Source organism: Loxodonta africana, chromosome 8 (assembly GCF_030014295.1).
Source record: "Loxodonta africana isolate mLoxAfr1 chromosome 8, mLoxAfr1.hap2, whole genome shotgun sequence".
Taxonomy (NCBI): Eukaryota; Metazoa; Chordata; class Mammalia; order Proboscidea; family Elephantidae; genus Loxodonta; species Loxodonta africana.
Window position 1 is genome coordinate 10399436 of NC_087349.1, and position 12415 is coordinate 10411850.

At 50.6% G+C, this 12415-nt stretch overlaps 1 protein-coding gene across 8 annotated transcripts in view; it reads left to right on the plus strand.

Moving 5' to 3' along the window:
• Positions 1 to 12377, plus strand: part of HIPK2 (homeodomain interacting protein kinase 2) — a 194693-nt gene extending 182316 nt beyond the window's left edge. For all 8 annotated transcript variants that reach the window (XM_064289662.1, XM_064289659.1, XM_064289663.1 and 5 more), the window contains one exon: positions 1264 to 12377. In XM_064289662.1, coding sequence (XP_064145732.1) covers positions 1264 to 1731 — 468 coding nt within the window. In that variant the 3' untranslated portion in view covers positions 1732 to 12377. The remainder of the gene's footprint in view (positions 1 to 1263) is intronic.
• Positions 12378 to 12415: the final 38 nt, after the last annotated feature.

The following is a 12415-nucleotide window of genomic DNA, read 5'->3' on the forward strand; positions in this document are numbered from 1 at the left end:
TGTTTTCAGCCCATCATGGAGCAGTTTGTCCCAGTCCGGGACACGGAGAGGCCTGTAGTCTGAAAAAGACAGGTTTACTGATGCATCATAACAAGGGAGGCCTCACCCCTGAGACCCCAGTAAAGGAGAAGACTCATTCTAGGACTCAAGGGAAGGTGGGCGGAGCATGTTTCAGAGGCTAAGAGCCAAGCAGGGCCGCACATGAAAGGTCAGAGGGGACTCAGGTCCTGTTTCGAGCGAGCTATGTTAAGATGAATGTGGAATTTGTGCTCTGGAGCCTGCCCTTCAGGTTGTCCATGGAGGCTTCTTGGTGTGAGTGGGAGGTGTCATTTGTGCTGATCAGAGTTCACGCAGCCAAGGGCCTGAGTCAGGTGGATTCCCCAATAAGCACGGGCTTTCTTGTGCTACTTACTGATCTGTAGTGAGCAGTGTCAGCTGTTTTTCACCACATTGACATTGTTCACTACAGATTAGGAGGTAAACACAAGTAAACCCATGCTTACCTTGCTGACTGAGTCTTCCCCCCCTTGTCAGGGATTATAAATTTGAACAGAGGCTTTGATTCTGTAAAAAGGTGCTGTGGGGTTGGGAGAGACAGGTGCCAGACATACTTAGAAGCAGAATCTTTGATGTGGTGAAAAAAAATGTGAAATTGTTCACTACAGATGATCTGGTAAGCAGATTAAACACTGTGCTTAACTCGCCTGTTGGATAATCTGCCCTGGTCTGAGTCTGTGATGTTAAAGAACAGGTTTCCCTGTGAGTGAGAGAGTAGCCGGCACTCAAGGAAGGGGCCTTGATGCCTTGAGCTTCCTGCATCCTTGGGGAAAATCCAGTCTGTTAGCGTGGCAGCTGCCGGGATCAGGTGTTGTCCCAGCTGAGGATGACAGGCAGTGTGCTACTCTCTCGGCCCAGCCTAGTTTCCACTTTCTGTGCACGCACGGGCCAAGCCTTCCCGCATTCCTCCGAATTCTGCCCTCCCCGCCCCCTCCTCCCTGCTTCTCCCACCCCCCCTTCCCAACCCCTCCCCCCTCCTTTCCCTCCCTTCTTCTCCTCTCCCCCCTCCTTCCCCTCCCCCAGCCCCCCCAGCTCCTCCTTTCCCCCACCAGCTCCTCCCTTCCCTCTTCCGGCCCCTAACCTCCCCATCTCTCTGGCTCAACCTCTCTTTTCCTCTCCCTTCCCCCCACCCCGTGGTCCCCTGGACCTCCCTCCCTCTTCCCCCTGCCATCCTGCCCCTGACCCCCCTCTCTCTGGCTCCTTCAGGCCCAGCAGCACATCACCGCGGACCGTGCGGGGAACCACCGCCGGCAGCAAGCCTACATCGCCCCCACGATGGCCCAGGCCCCCTACTCCTTCCCACACAACAGCCCCAGCCATGGCGCGGTTCACCCCCACCTGGCCGCTGCGGCTGCCGCCCACCTCCCAGCCCAGCCTCACCTGTACACCTACACCGCACCCGCGGCCCTGGGCTCCACCGGCACCGTGGCCCACCTGGTGGCCTCCCAGGGCTCGGCGCGCCACCCTGTGCAGCACACCGCCTACCCAGCCAGCATCGTCCACCAGGTGCCCGTTAGCATGGGCCCGCGGGTGCTGCCCTCGCCCACCCTCCATCCAAGTCAGTACCCTGCCCAGTTCGCCCACCAGACCTACATCAGCGCCTCGCCGGCCTCCACCGTCTACACTGGATACCCGCTGAGCCCCGCCAAGGTCAACCAGTACCCTTATCTATAAACACTGGGGGGAGTGGGGGACGGATGGCGGAGGGGCGGGCTTTTTATACTGAAGACCCTGCCTCACACAGACAATGCGAATGGGGCAGGGGAGGGCGGGTGGGATGGATGAAACTTGAACTAGGAGGTGGGACGCCTGGAGCAGAGAAGAGAATGTTTTGAAAGGAAGGGATTCAGGAGGGGAGAAATCTATGCTTTTTATTTTAAAAAAGGAAAAAAAAAGAAAACGTCAGTAAGAGAAAACACAGCTCTCGAGCCCATTCTGCATCCAACTGGAATAGAGAAGAGGAGCACCACGGAAGATTCCGGAAGCAGGGGCCCCAGTATTTGAAGAACTTTATCTATGAACTTCTCAAAGATTATTTTCTTATGGCAGCAAGTGATATTTAAGAATTTGCTGCCAGGGACGCCTGATACGGAAATCCAATAGATTTTTTTAATGAATTAAACGTAAGAATTAGGGATTTTTCCAGAACTCTGAAGAGTCAGCCCCCACTCCTCCAGAATGCCAGACTGAGGTCTGAGGAGGCTGATGTTTGGGGGTTGGTCTGGGGTTGGCAAGGCCAAGAGGCGGGAGGAGAGGATGCCTGGTTCTGGGAGGTGGCCGGGCTGGTAGAGAGCCCTGGAGGGGGGACTTCTCCTCTTCCAGAGCACTCTGGACAAATCCCTAAGCAATGTGATTCCTAAAACGTCATTAATCATGTGTGTGGCAAAGTTGAGTTTGTTTTCTGAGGATTTCTGTTCTCTTTGACTCAACCCCTAGTTGCGTAGCGTAGGGCTAGCGGTCGTCGCCGACCCCTGAGTAGAATGTAGCACTCTGCATCCTCATTTTCAACTTTGTGTTCAACTCCAATGATACCAATAGACTACTCTTCAATGTGATTGCACAAAAATAAGTGATTTAACACAGGCGTGTGACCAGCGTGGTGGCCCTGGCGTGTGAGCGTGAGCGTGTACGTGTGTGTGCGTGCGAGTGTCCCTGTGTGTCCCGGCACCGCCACCATCACAGCCCTCCCAGTCCTGGTTTTACATCTCCCCTCCTAGTGCCTTACGAAGGGCAGCCGCGTCAAAGGTTCACCTCCACGGGTACTCTCAGCAGCCAGCCAAGGCTAGCCGGATGAAAGCCCACTCTTCCACCGTTGGAACGTTCTACTCTGGCCTTTCCTTTTGTCATTGTTTTCAGTTTCATATTCATGTCCTCAGGCTGTCTGCTCACAGAGGGGTGTTGTGTGCGGCCGGGCTGGGCGGAGGGAGTCTGTATAGCTTGAGAGGGAGAACAGGTGGATCTGATAGGCATGGCTTGATGGAGCTCTACTTGAGGAACAGGGAACAAGAGACTCCACATCCTGCACCCTCGCCCCTCTCTGTCCCAGCTCGGTGGAGTGGAACCAAAGGTCACATCTCTGGTAGTAACATTGGCCACATCCTGCTTCCTTCCCCAACCTCCCAGCCCCCCTACCATGGAAGGGGAGCCCGGGTGCATGTCACAGGACCCCAGGCCATGGCCCCCACTCTCCCCACCAGAAGCTATTTGTTCTCAGATGTCACCCCATTCCCAGCCTTGGGTGGATCCGTAGGTGGTCTTCTGCCCTTGCCGCTTTGCCACACCTTTCCTCCGCAGACAGACCATCGCCTCCTACATCACCCATGATCACCCGAGACACGGATTTATTTTGGTTTTTGAGGGGCCTGTAGAGGGACCCTTGTGAGGGTCTCCAGGGAGTCTCATGCCACACCTGCGAAAACACTCCCACGGACAGTTATGTTTCCAAAGAAGTTTGCCCTCTGCCCTCTTCCACCTTTGATATGTTCTGGACGTTTTCTCAGGCTTTGAACACTGCTGGGGGCCAGGGGTGGGGAAGGTTCTCTCTATTCATAATTTATAACAAATTACTCTTCATGTGAACGTAGGGAGAATCTTTCCATCCACAGATGGGGCTTGACAGGGGTTCCAGTTGTCTGATTCTTGAGTCCGAGTCCATGGCTGGCCCTGATGCCCATAACTCAAATTCAGCAGCCCGACCTTGTCCTGCCTCCCTTTCCTCCCGGCCCACAGCCTCCCTTAGCAGCCTACTGTGAAAGGAGTGTTTAGTGATCCCAGCATCATTCCACTCAGAAGCCATTACCTTAGCTCTTAGCTGTGAAATAACTCTGGAAACCCCCCCACCCAACTGCGAATTCTTATTTATCTTACAAAAAAAGGGGTCCCCAAACTGGAGAGACTTAGCCCAGGCCTCAGGCTGGAGGGCATCATGACCCCCCTGCCTAGATGGAGTCAGGAGAGGTTTGCAACCAGCAGGATACTGTCCTCTTGGTGCCTCGATCAATATGTCTTTGTCTGGAGGTGGGAAGTGCCAGTGTCTGAGACAGTAAGAAAATAGTCAGTCGGGGAAGGGAGCGGGGCAAGCCTTCAGAGGACACGTGAGCCAGAGCCTCCCCTACCACACCAGCTTGGAAAATCCCTCTGTCACTGGTACTTTCTGGCAGCCGGATGGCAGCGATATCCCATCAGACCTTCTCATGCCAAGTTACAAAAGCATCTAATGTTGGCTGTGGCTGAACCTCAGTTTGCCTTATTGAGTGGCTTCCTGGACCCCTTGCACAGCCAGTTCCGGCCCTTTCTAGATCTGATCTTTTAGGGGAAAGGACAAGAAAGCCTTCCATTCTAAAGAAAATGCTTTTGTCTGCTGATTCCTTCATTTGGCATCTTCTCTCCTTCTTCCAGGTCAAGAATGAAAGTTCCCTGCTGCTGTAGAGATATCATTGTACTAATTATTTTTGTTGTTGCCATTATAATGATTATCGTTATCATCACGTTGATATTTTAGCTGGGGTTTTAAACGCACATTAGTTCCAAGTGTCTTTGTGTTTTCTCTTTAATCTTTAAATTTATTATATCTGTGAGTAAATGAGTAGGCTGGAGGGACACCAGATGTCAGATTTTGTGAGATGAAAGACGCAGGAATTAGGAAGATTGCTTCTGTCATCTGTTTTCCACAAAGAGCCATCAGGTGAAGCCACCACAGAACACAGGTCTGAGGAAGAATCCAGGCCTTTCTCTCTGTACAGGCCAAATCTGGCACTTGGTGACATTGTCACCATCAGCGTTGTATTTCTCTGGAGTCCCAGCGGCCTGGGACGAGATCTGAGGAGGCGTGGGTTGGATTCCCAGTGGCTTGGGACAAGACCTAAGGAGGCACTGGTTTGGTGTCCCAATGGCCTGGGACAAGACCTGAGGATGCATGGGTTGGTGTCCCAGTGGCCTGGGACGAGACCTGAAGATGCGTGGGTTGGTGTCCCAGTGGCCTGGGATGAGACCTGAGGAGGCATGGGCTTGAAGAATGTTGAATCCCTGCTTGTTGGATCCTTGGGTGTGGGTTCCCGCGTCTCTGAGCTCTCCTGTAGTTCTGAACCTGCTGATGGGAGCCTTGGCCTCCCCACCTTTGATACTTCACCCATCAAGCAGAAGCAGCCCCTCTGCCCAGGGCTGATGCAGCCCCCTCCAAAACGCCGCCTTGTTTCCCATCCGAGCACCAGGAATGTGGCTTATATCCTTCAATGCAAAGACAGTTATCCTTCCAAAAGCCGCTGGGGGTGATGGTGTCAGGGTGATGGGCAAGTGGTCGTTCCCCATGGTGGTCTCAGTCACTGCACTACCCTCATCTCCAGTCCCCTCCCCCCTGCATCCTCCCAGCACGCAATTCCAGGGACAAGCCAGTGGGCCAAATATGAGTGGGTAGGTAGGAGGGCAGAGAAACCTCTGGACAAAGTCCCGCAGCCTTCCACACATGGTGGCCATGTCCCCCATGGGGTCGTTGGCTGTGAAGGCACTGCAGGGCTGCAACAGCCATCCCTGCTGGCTTCAACCAGGCTCCTCAGCAAAGCCCCCAAGCCCGGGCCCAAACGAAGAGGGTTTAAATGGCCGCGTTCCCTGGAAGAAGCAAGGCATCAGTCTGAGGCCAGCCCCGCAGTGTCTGCAGGCGTCCCTACACCCTCCCTACCCTCACCTGACCTCTCCAGCTCCCCCCGCCCCGCCACAGAGCCGTGGATTGAAGGCCCCAAGAGAGGACCCCAGCAGGGAGGCCAGCCCCCTATGAGTGAGCACATACCGATGACTCCCACTCAGACCCTAACCCCAAGTCACTGGCAGGCAGGGTGCAAAAGCTGCCTGTCCCCCGACCAGGTCACCGTGGGGAAACGCCAGGAAGTCCTTAGGAATAACCTGGGGGCCGTCTGCCCTTTAATTGGCCCCATCCCCCTTTAGTGAAGAAATACAATGACGAGTGAGTTAAGATTTAAAGGACAGGTCAAGAGTTGTCTTGCTTGCATCCTACAGGGTCACTTGTGGCTGAGTGGCGGGTTTCTGCTAACCATCTGACTCTTTGGGCTTCCTGCCTCCTTCACGATGTGGTGCCTGTTTCCAAGGGGAGGGCGAGCAGGCCAAGGGGTGGGTGAGGCTGAGGCATGATGCCAGTCAACACTGACATGGAGCACGGTGGATCTGATTGGGAGGGGAGAGAAGGGCCGGGCCACATTGCTGTCAGCAGGGTGGACTGTGCTTGCATTTCTAGCCTGATGGCAGCTGTGGGAGCCCCCTGGGTTTCCTCCTCTCCCCCCTGGAAGACCTAACCAAATAACAGATTGTTGGGTATGAGAAAGGGATGGTGGTATTAGCATAACTGCCGACAGGGCTATTTCCCTTGAGTAGACCTTTGGAATTGCAAACGCTCATTTTTGAACAAGCTTGTGGTGGAGGGTTTTGGTTGTGTGAGTGTGTGTGAGTGAGTGGAGCAGACTTTCTTGGAAACTGGAGGAAGGTAATGAGGAGGCTTCAGGAAGTCTTTCGGATGGTTCATGGTTGATAAAACGTGATGCCTCCGCGACCCCAGCCCAGCTTTCGTCCTGGGTGTCTCTGCTGGGCGCTGAGGCGGGCAGGATGGGTGACCGTTGCTCTTGCTGACCTGTGAGGTAGTTGCTGTGACAGAAAACAGAAAGAGGAAAATCACTAGGTGAGACAATTCCTCAGAAAGGCAAAAATCCTTCCCAGCCCAGCCCGCGTGACGTTGCCACCTGACATTCCAGCCCGGGGCCTCTGCCTCGTTCCTTGTCTGTGTCTTGTCTTTCTGGCGTGTCTCACTTCTGACTTCCTTCCGATGGGGAAGCCTTAACACTGAGCAGGCCAGAGCTGTCCTCACCAAATTGAAAAGGAAAGTAAACCTGTTCCTTTTTTTAGCCAAAGAAACCTTCTCAGAGACACCTCCACCTAAGGACAAAATGGCTTTCCTTCTCTTCTTTCTGGGCAATAATGACATCGTGAGCAATGGAATTCCTTGTGTCGTTCTCTTTCTTTTCAGTCCTGACTAGGGTTTTGTTTTGTTTTGTTTTAATTGCATTAATTTCAAAACTGCACTCTCCTTCTAAGAGGAGTGGAATCAGCACATGCTGCTACCATCAGGACGCTGGAGACGCCACAGAAGCACCTGGGCCTTGTTCATCTCACATCACCGCGGGCGGCATGGAGCAGGCCTTCCACCAGGCACCTGGCTGTGTGGGGGCTGAGCACACCGGGAGCTCCAGATAGCAGTATTTCCACTTGGATGCCTTAGGACTCTTGAGTCTATAAAATCTGTCAGGCTACCTGGGAATCGGAGCTGGGGGAAGTGGTCTTTCAACACAAAAGAAACCATCTTAAAGGCTTTGGGCACAGTTATCCAACCCCCCAGAGGCTTCTCGCGCCTAGAAGTTCAAGACCACAAAGCCAGCTCCTCCCTCAGACTTGCTGAGAGTTGACGAAAGTGACTTTTGCAGGACATGATTTCACAGAGCCCCAATTCCACAGGGGAGCTACCTGGTCACCCGTACAAACCCTCCCCACCGAGTCTTTGGGAGCCTCTAATCTCAGACCTCACATTAGAACGTTATGTTATCTTTTTTTTTTTTTTTTTTAACCAGTCGCTTTTGAGTCGATTCCGACTCATGGTGACCCCATGTGTGTCAGAGTAGAACTGTGCTCCATAGGGTTTTCAGTGGTTGATTTTTCAGAAGTAAAATCACCAGGCCTTTCTTCCTAGGCCCTTGGGTAGACAGAAACCACCAACCTTTCGGTGAATAGCTGAGCGTGTTAACCGTTTGCACCCCCCGTGGACTCCGTACAAGCCAGTAGTAGCCAGCATTTACTGAAGGCTTCGATATGGTGGGCCGTGAGCCAAGCCCGTCATGTATGTGGCCTCCAGTAGTCCTCACAGCCCCCCCAGGGTGAGTGATAATGCTGCCTCCCCCACCCACTCACAAAGAAGCTCACCTCTGAGAAAGTGGCATGTGTTAGAAAGTTACTACAATAGTGGCCCGGAATCCCTGAGTTTCTAATAAATTTTTTGTTAATCAGGCCTTTGTTTTGCTTTGTAATTAACGGCAATGAGTGGCCTCCTCCTTCACTGAACCATTTAATGGTATTCCCATTTACTGCGTGCCAAACACTGTGCTAAGAGCTTCAGCCCCTTACCTTGTTTGATTTCTTCACAACAGCCCTGTGGGGTCAGCAATATTAGTCTTCTCACCAATGAGGCAACTGGCTTGAGAGCTCAAGTAACCTGCCCAGGGTCACAAGGCTGGTAAGTGGCCCCAGGCTGGGGCCTTAGCCCCAGATAACCCGCGATCCCAACCAGCAGCCTCCATGGCCTCCTGTGAGTTTGTGCAAAGAAAGGCCTTTAAGGAACGTCCCACACTGAAGCTCAGCAGAGAGGGAGTCTCGAATTCGCTGTAGGCAGAAGGGGCCGAGCTTGTTTGACTGGTAGAGAAAATCTTGGGAGAGTTTCTTTTAAGTCACAGTTGAGTTCATTTGAGATTCTTTCTGGTGTACGGACTAGCTTTAGCAGTGCTGCTACAACAGACTCTTGGGAGAGAGAAAAAGAAAATGTCTTTTCTTTTTTAAAAAAAATAATTTTTCCTTGCTTATAGTTAATTCTAGAAAGGCAATACTAAAGGTATATATTTTTTTCAAAATGCTATTTTTTACTGCACTGATAAATGTCACGACAACTAACTCAGATCTCATCAAAGATCCGCTCGTCAGCTCTGGGTAGAACCAGATGAGGGGTTCACAGCAAACTTGGAAATTCCAGTGTGGGTCTGGTGTCCAGGAACTTTTCTTTTTTTTTCCTTTGTGTAAAAAAAAAGGCGGGGGGAACAGAAGGAGAAAGAGAGGATAACTTTAAAAATCAGGAGCAAAGTATTCTTTCAAAGAAATGGAAAGTTACAATCATATGAACTAAGAAAAACTAGCCAACTTTCAGGATATAAGGAAGGTGTCTCCCTTGCCCTGGATTGAGATTAAAGGTAATATAGATACATTTTGATTTGGTTGAAAGGTGGCAAAAATTTAGAAATGCTCTGGGACTAGATTTTTAATTAAAAAACTATTATCCTTTGCTATGAAACATCTCCTCAGTTGTTTTGAGTGGGTTTTTTGTTTTCTTTTTTCTTTTAAAAAATCTTTGACTGGCTCCAGGCTTGTTTGCCTAAATTCTTAGGTAGTTTACACACATTCTAGAATCTTCTAGAACCTTAACTCCATGGGAAGCAAACCCAGCTAATCAGAATTTGAGATCTTGGTTGGTTTCAATAGGTATTCTGGAATTCTAACAGAACACCTACAGATGTTTTTAAGGAAGGTTTTAGATACATTATCTTACACAAACTGTGATCTGATGGCAATAATTACCTCAAATGTGGGCATTCATCCTGGTTTTAGCCTTTTTTAAAAAATGTAGCCAACTTGATCTTGGGATTTAAAAGACTAGGAACTGTATGTGGGCTGAAAATAATGATGAACGCACACCCTGGCCATTGTTGCTTAAGTGAATTCTGAAAACAGCTTCTCTTTACAGAAGACGTAAACCAAGGAATAGATTATGCTCTGTGTGGTAGTCACACGTGGTGTTTAGATAGATGCACATGTGAAGCACGTATGTTTTTAGCTACTGTAAAATGCTGTTAGCCTTCTAAGACCTCAGAAGAGTCACATTCTGAATGAGTACCCTCAGTCATTAACCGCAGACGCTGAAGCATCTTTCTGGCTACGTTTTCTAGTTTCTAGAGTGTTTTATAGTTTACATTTAAGCTGGTACTTTTTTAAATTTCTGTTTGTAACTGACATCTTCAAACCTCTTCCGTCGGAGGCCACGTCCTAACCCTACCGTTGCGTAGCCCAGCACGTGCACCATCCCTCCGTATTAGTGGTCCACGGGAACCTGAAGGATGCAAAAGCAACTGGGGACCGGATGGAAAGGGGCACCCCAAGCCGACCCAGACGTGAAGCTCTGTTACCGCTGGTCTGTGCACCCCTCCTTCCGGAAGCCTAGAGAGAACAGGTCCCCGGCCCATTGTTTCCGTCTTGACTTTGAATATTTAAGTTATTCATAGATCCGCTGACATCCATTCTCCAGGCAATAGAAGACACTGGGATCCAGGAGGCCCTGAAGATGCAGCTGCTATTTCTGGGCTCCTAGCAGTATTTTGACAAATGCTTGGCAGGGTTTTCCATAGATCTGCTGTTCTCGATTTCTTTTCTCCTTTAGAGCAAAATCAGTGTAAAGGGGTGGGTTTACTTCGTGTTCGTCACCAAGCTTCGATTTGGAACCTGGTTGGGTGGGTGGGAGGGAACCTGAGATTCCTTCCTGAGGTCGTAAATGCTACTGAGCAGGAGAAGGGAGGGTCAGGGCTGCCCAGGACCTTCCACTCGAGACCAGCCCAGTGGAGGTCACGTTTGTCACATCTTCAGAGACAAAAATGGGCCCCGTTGCCAGACAGGATCAGACTGGAAAACGCTGGTTTCCATGAGAGTTTGGGTTGGGTTTTCTGTGTACATCCCTTTTAGCAGATAAGACCTTTAAAACTGAAAACTCTTGGGACCAGGGAACTTTTTTTTTTTCATGCATTTTCTTTGTCCCGTGACCTGCACCAACAGGATGTTCTCATGACGGTTTTGTGTGAGAAACGTTATTGTGAAGTATTTTTCATCTCACCCCTCCTAACTCTCTTCCTGCTATCCTCAGTTTGTTTTTCCTTGGCATTAATGAACCAAATGAATTTTATATCGTCATCTTTTGGGCTTAACCCTATCTTTACAAACTCGAGGCAGAGAAATTGGCTCCTTTTTTAAATTTCAGAAGTGAATGTGCTGTATCTGAGAAAGGGCTGCACCATGGCCCTCTCAGCTTTCTTTCAAGCGGTCTCTGAATGAGCCTCTCCTGATGCTGCCTCCCCTCCCAGGGGCCCCAGCCACTGACCTAATGTTGGGTCATGGGCCCCGTGGCCACCGCCATCCCACCCTGCCGTCACAGCAGCCCCATGCCCAGGCACACAGGACCCCCGGGAAGCTCTCCAAAGCCTGGGAGAGGACCCATTGGCCTTGAGAGGGATGGTCTTGCCTCAGACATTCACCTACTTGGTTGAAGGGTCAGTGGACTTCGTATTACTTTTATTATTACTATTTTAATAGTTTGGCTCAGGTTATAAGGAAGAACTTGGGAAATGAAGTGACTTGACCATGCCCGTCCTTTGTAGCTTTCTGTGACTTCTGAATGGTAACATATCCTCCCCCCCACCCACCAGCCCTTCAAAGGCAAATCCTACTGTTCGCTCTGCCTCCAGGGTCAATGATTTTTCCCACCCTTCGCCTCCTTCACTTCCGTGCGGCTGCCCATTGAAGCTTTCTTCTGCAGATTTTCCAGGGCACAATCATTTCTGGCCCCCAGAGCGTCCCCTCATCCTCTGCGTGTGTGTTTTTTAACCAAATGAAGTAGACAAGGAAGTCAGGCCTGGGGGCAGCGGGGTTTCTAGTTGAGTAGAATCACTGTATAGATATAGATGTTGATATATATGTTTGTGTATATATATATATCAAGCCAAATTACTGATAGGAAAAGGATAGCTTTATGGATGAGGAGGAAGAGGGACGTTCTAGGAGACAGAGCCAGCACTGGGAGAATCGCCATGCTGGAACGTATCACAGGCTGCATCTTCCTACGTGGGGTCACTGCATGGCACCGGCCTGGCCATTCCATCTCACCTGCCCAGGCGGGTGGTCCCAAGGGTGCCACTGCAATCTCTGGGTCCCCAGCAGTTGAGGGCGTGGATGGATGAGAAGGTCAACAAGCAGAGGGACTGGGTTTTTCCATCCCGTTTGCTTTGACCACATGCACTGAGTTGCAGCCTCTGATATTATATCATGTTTCCAAAAATGGTATACCCATGAGGCTGGAGACAGGACAGATCCGTAGGAATGTGTACCTTCCAACTGCCCGTGAATTCAGGACATTCTGGACAGAAAGCCTCACTCCCCAGAATAAGGACAGGGAGGAAGGGATCTGCTGACCCTCAATCACGGGTCCCAGGAACAGGGCTCCCTCCCCGAGGCCATCTCACCCAGCTCTCACTCCGCCACGTCATCTCAGCTCAATGACCCCATGACAGCAAGCCCTGGTCTGTTGTGTTCCTTCACTGTGCGGTTTCTGTAATAAAAAGTGTTAATCCACGTTAATCTTTGTGAAAATTATTGCGTGCAACAGTATTTTCTCGTGTACCTCTTTTCCTATGTGAATTGTCCCTCTTTTTTATTTATAAATGTCTACTTTTTTTTTTTTTAAAGACAAACCAATGTGTTGTAGACCTATACGTAAGCTCTC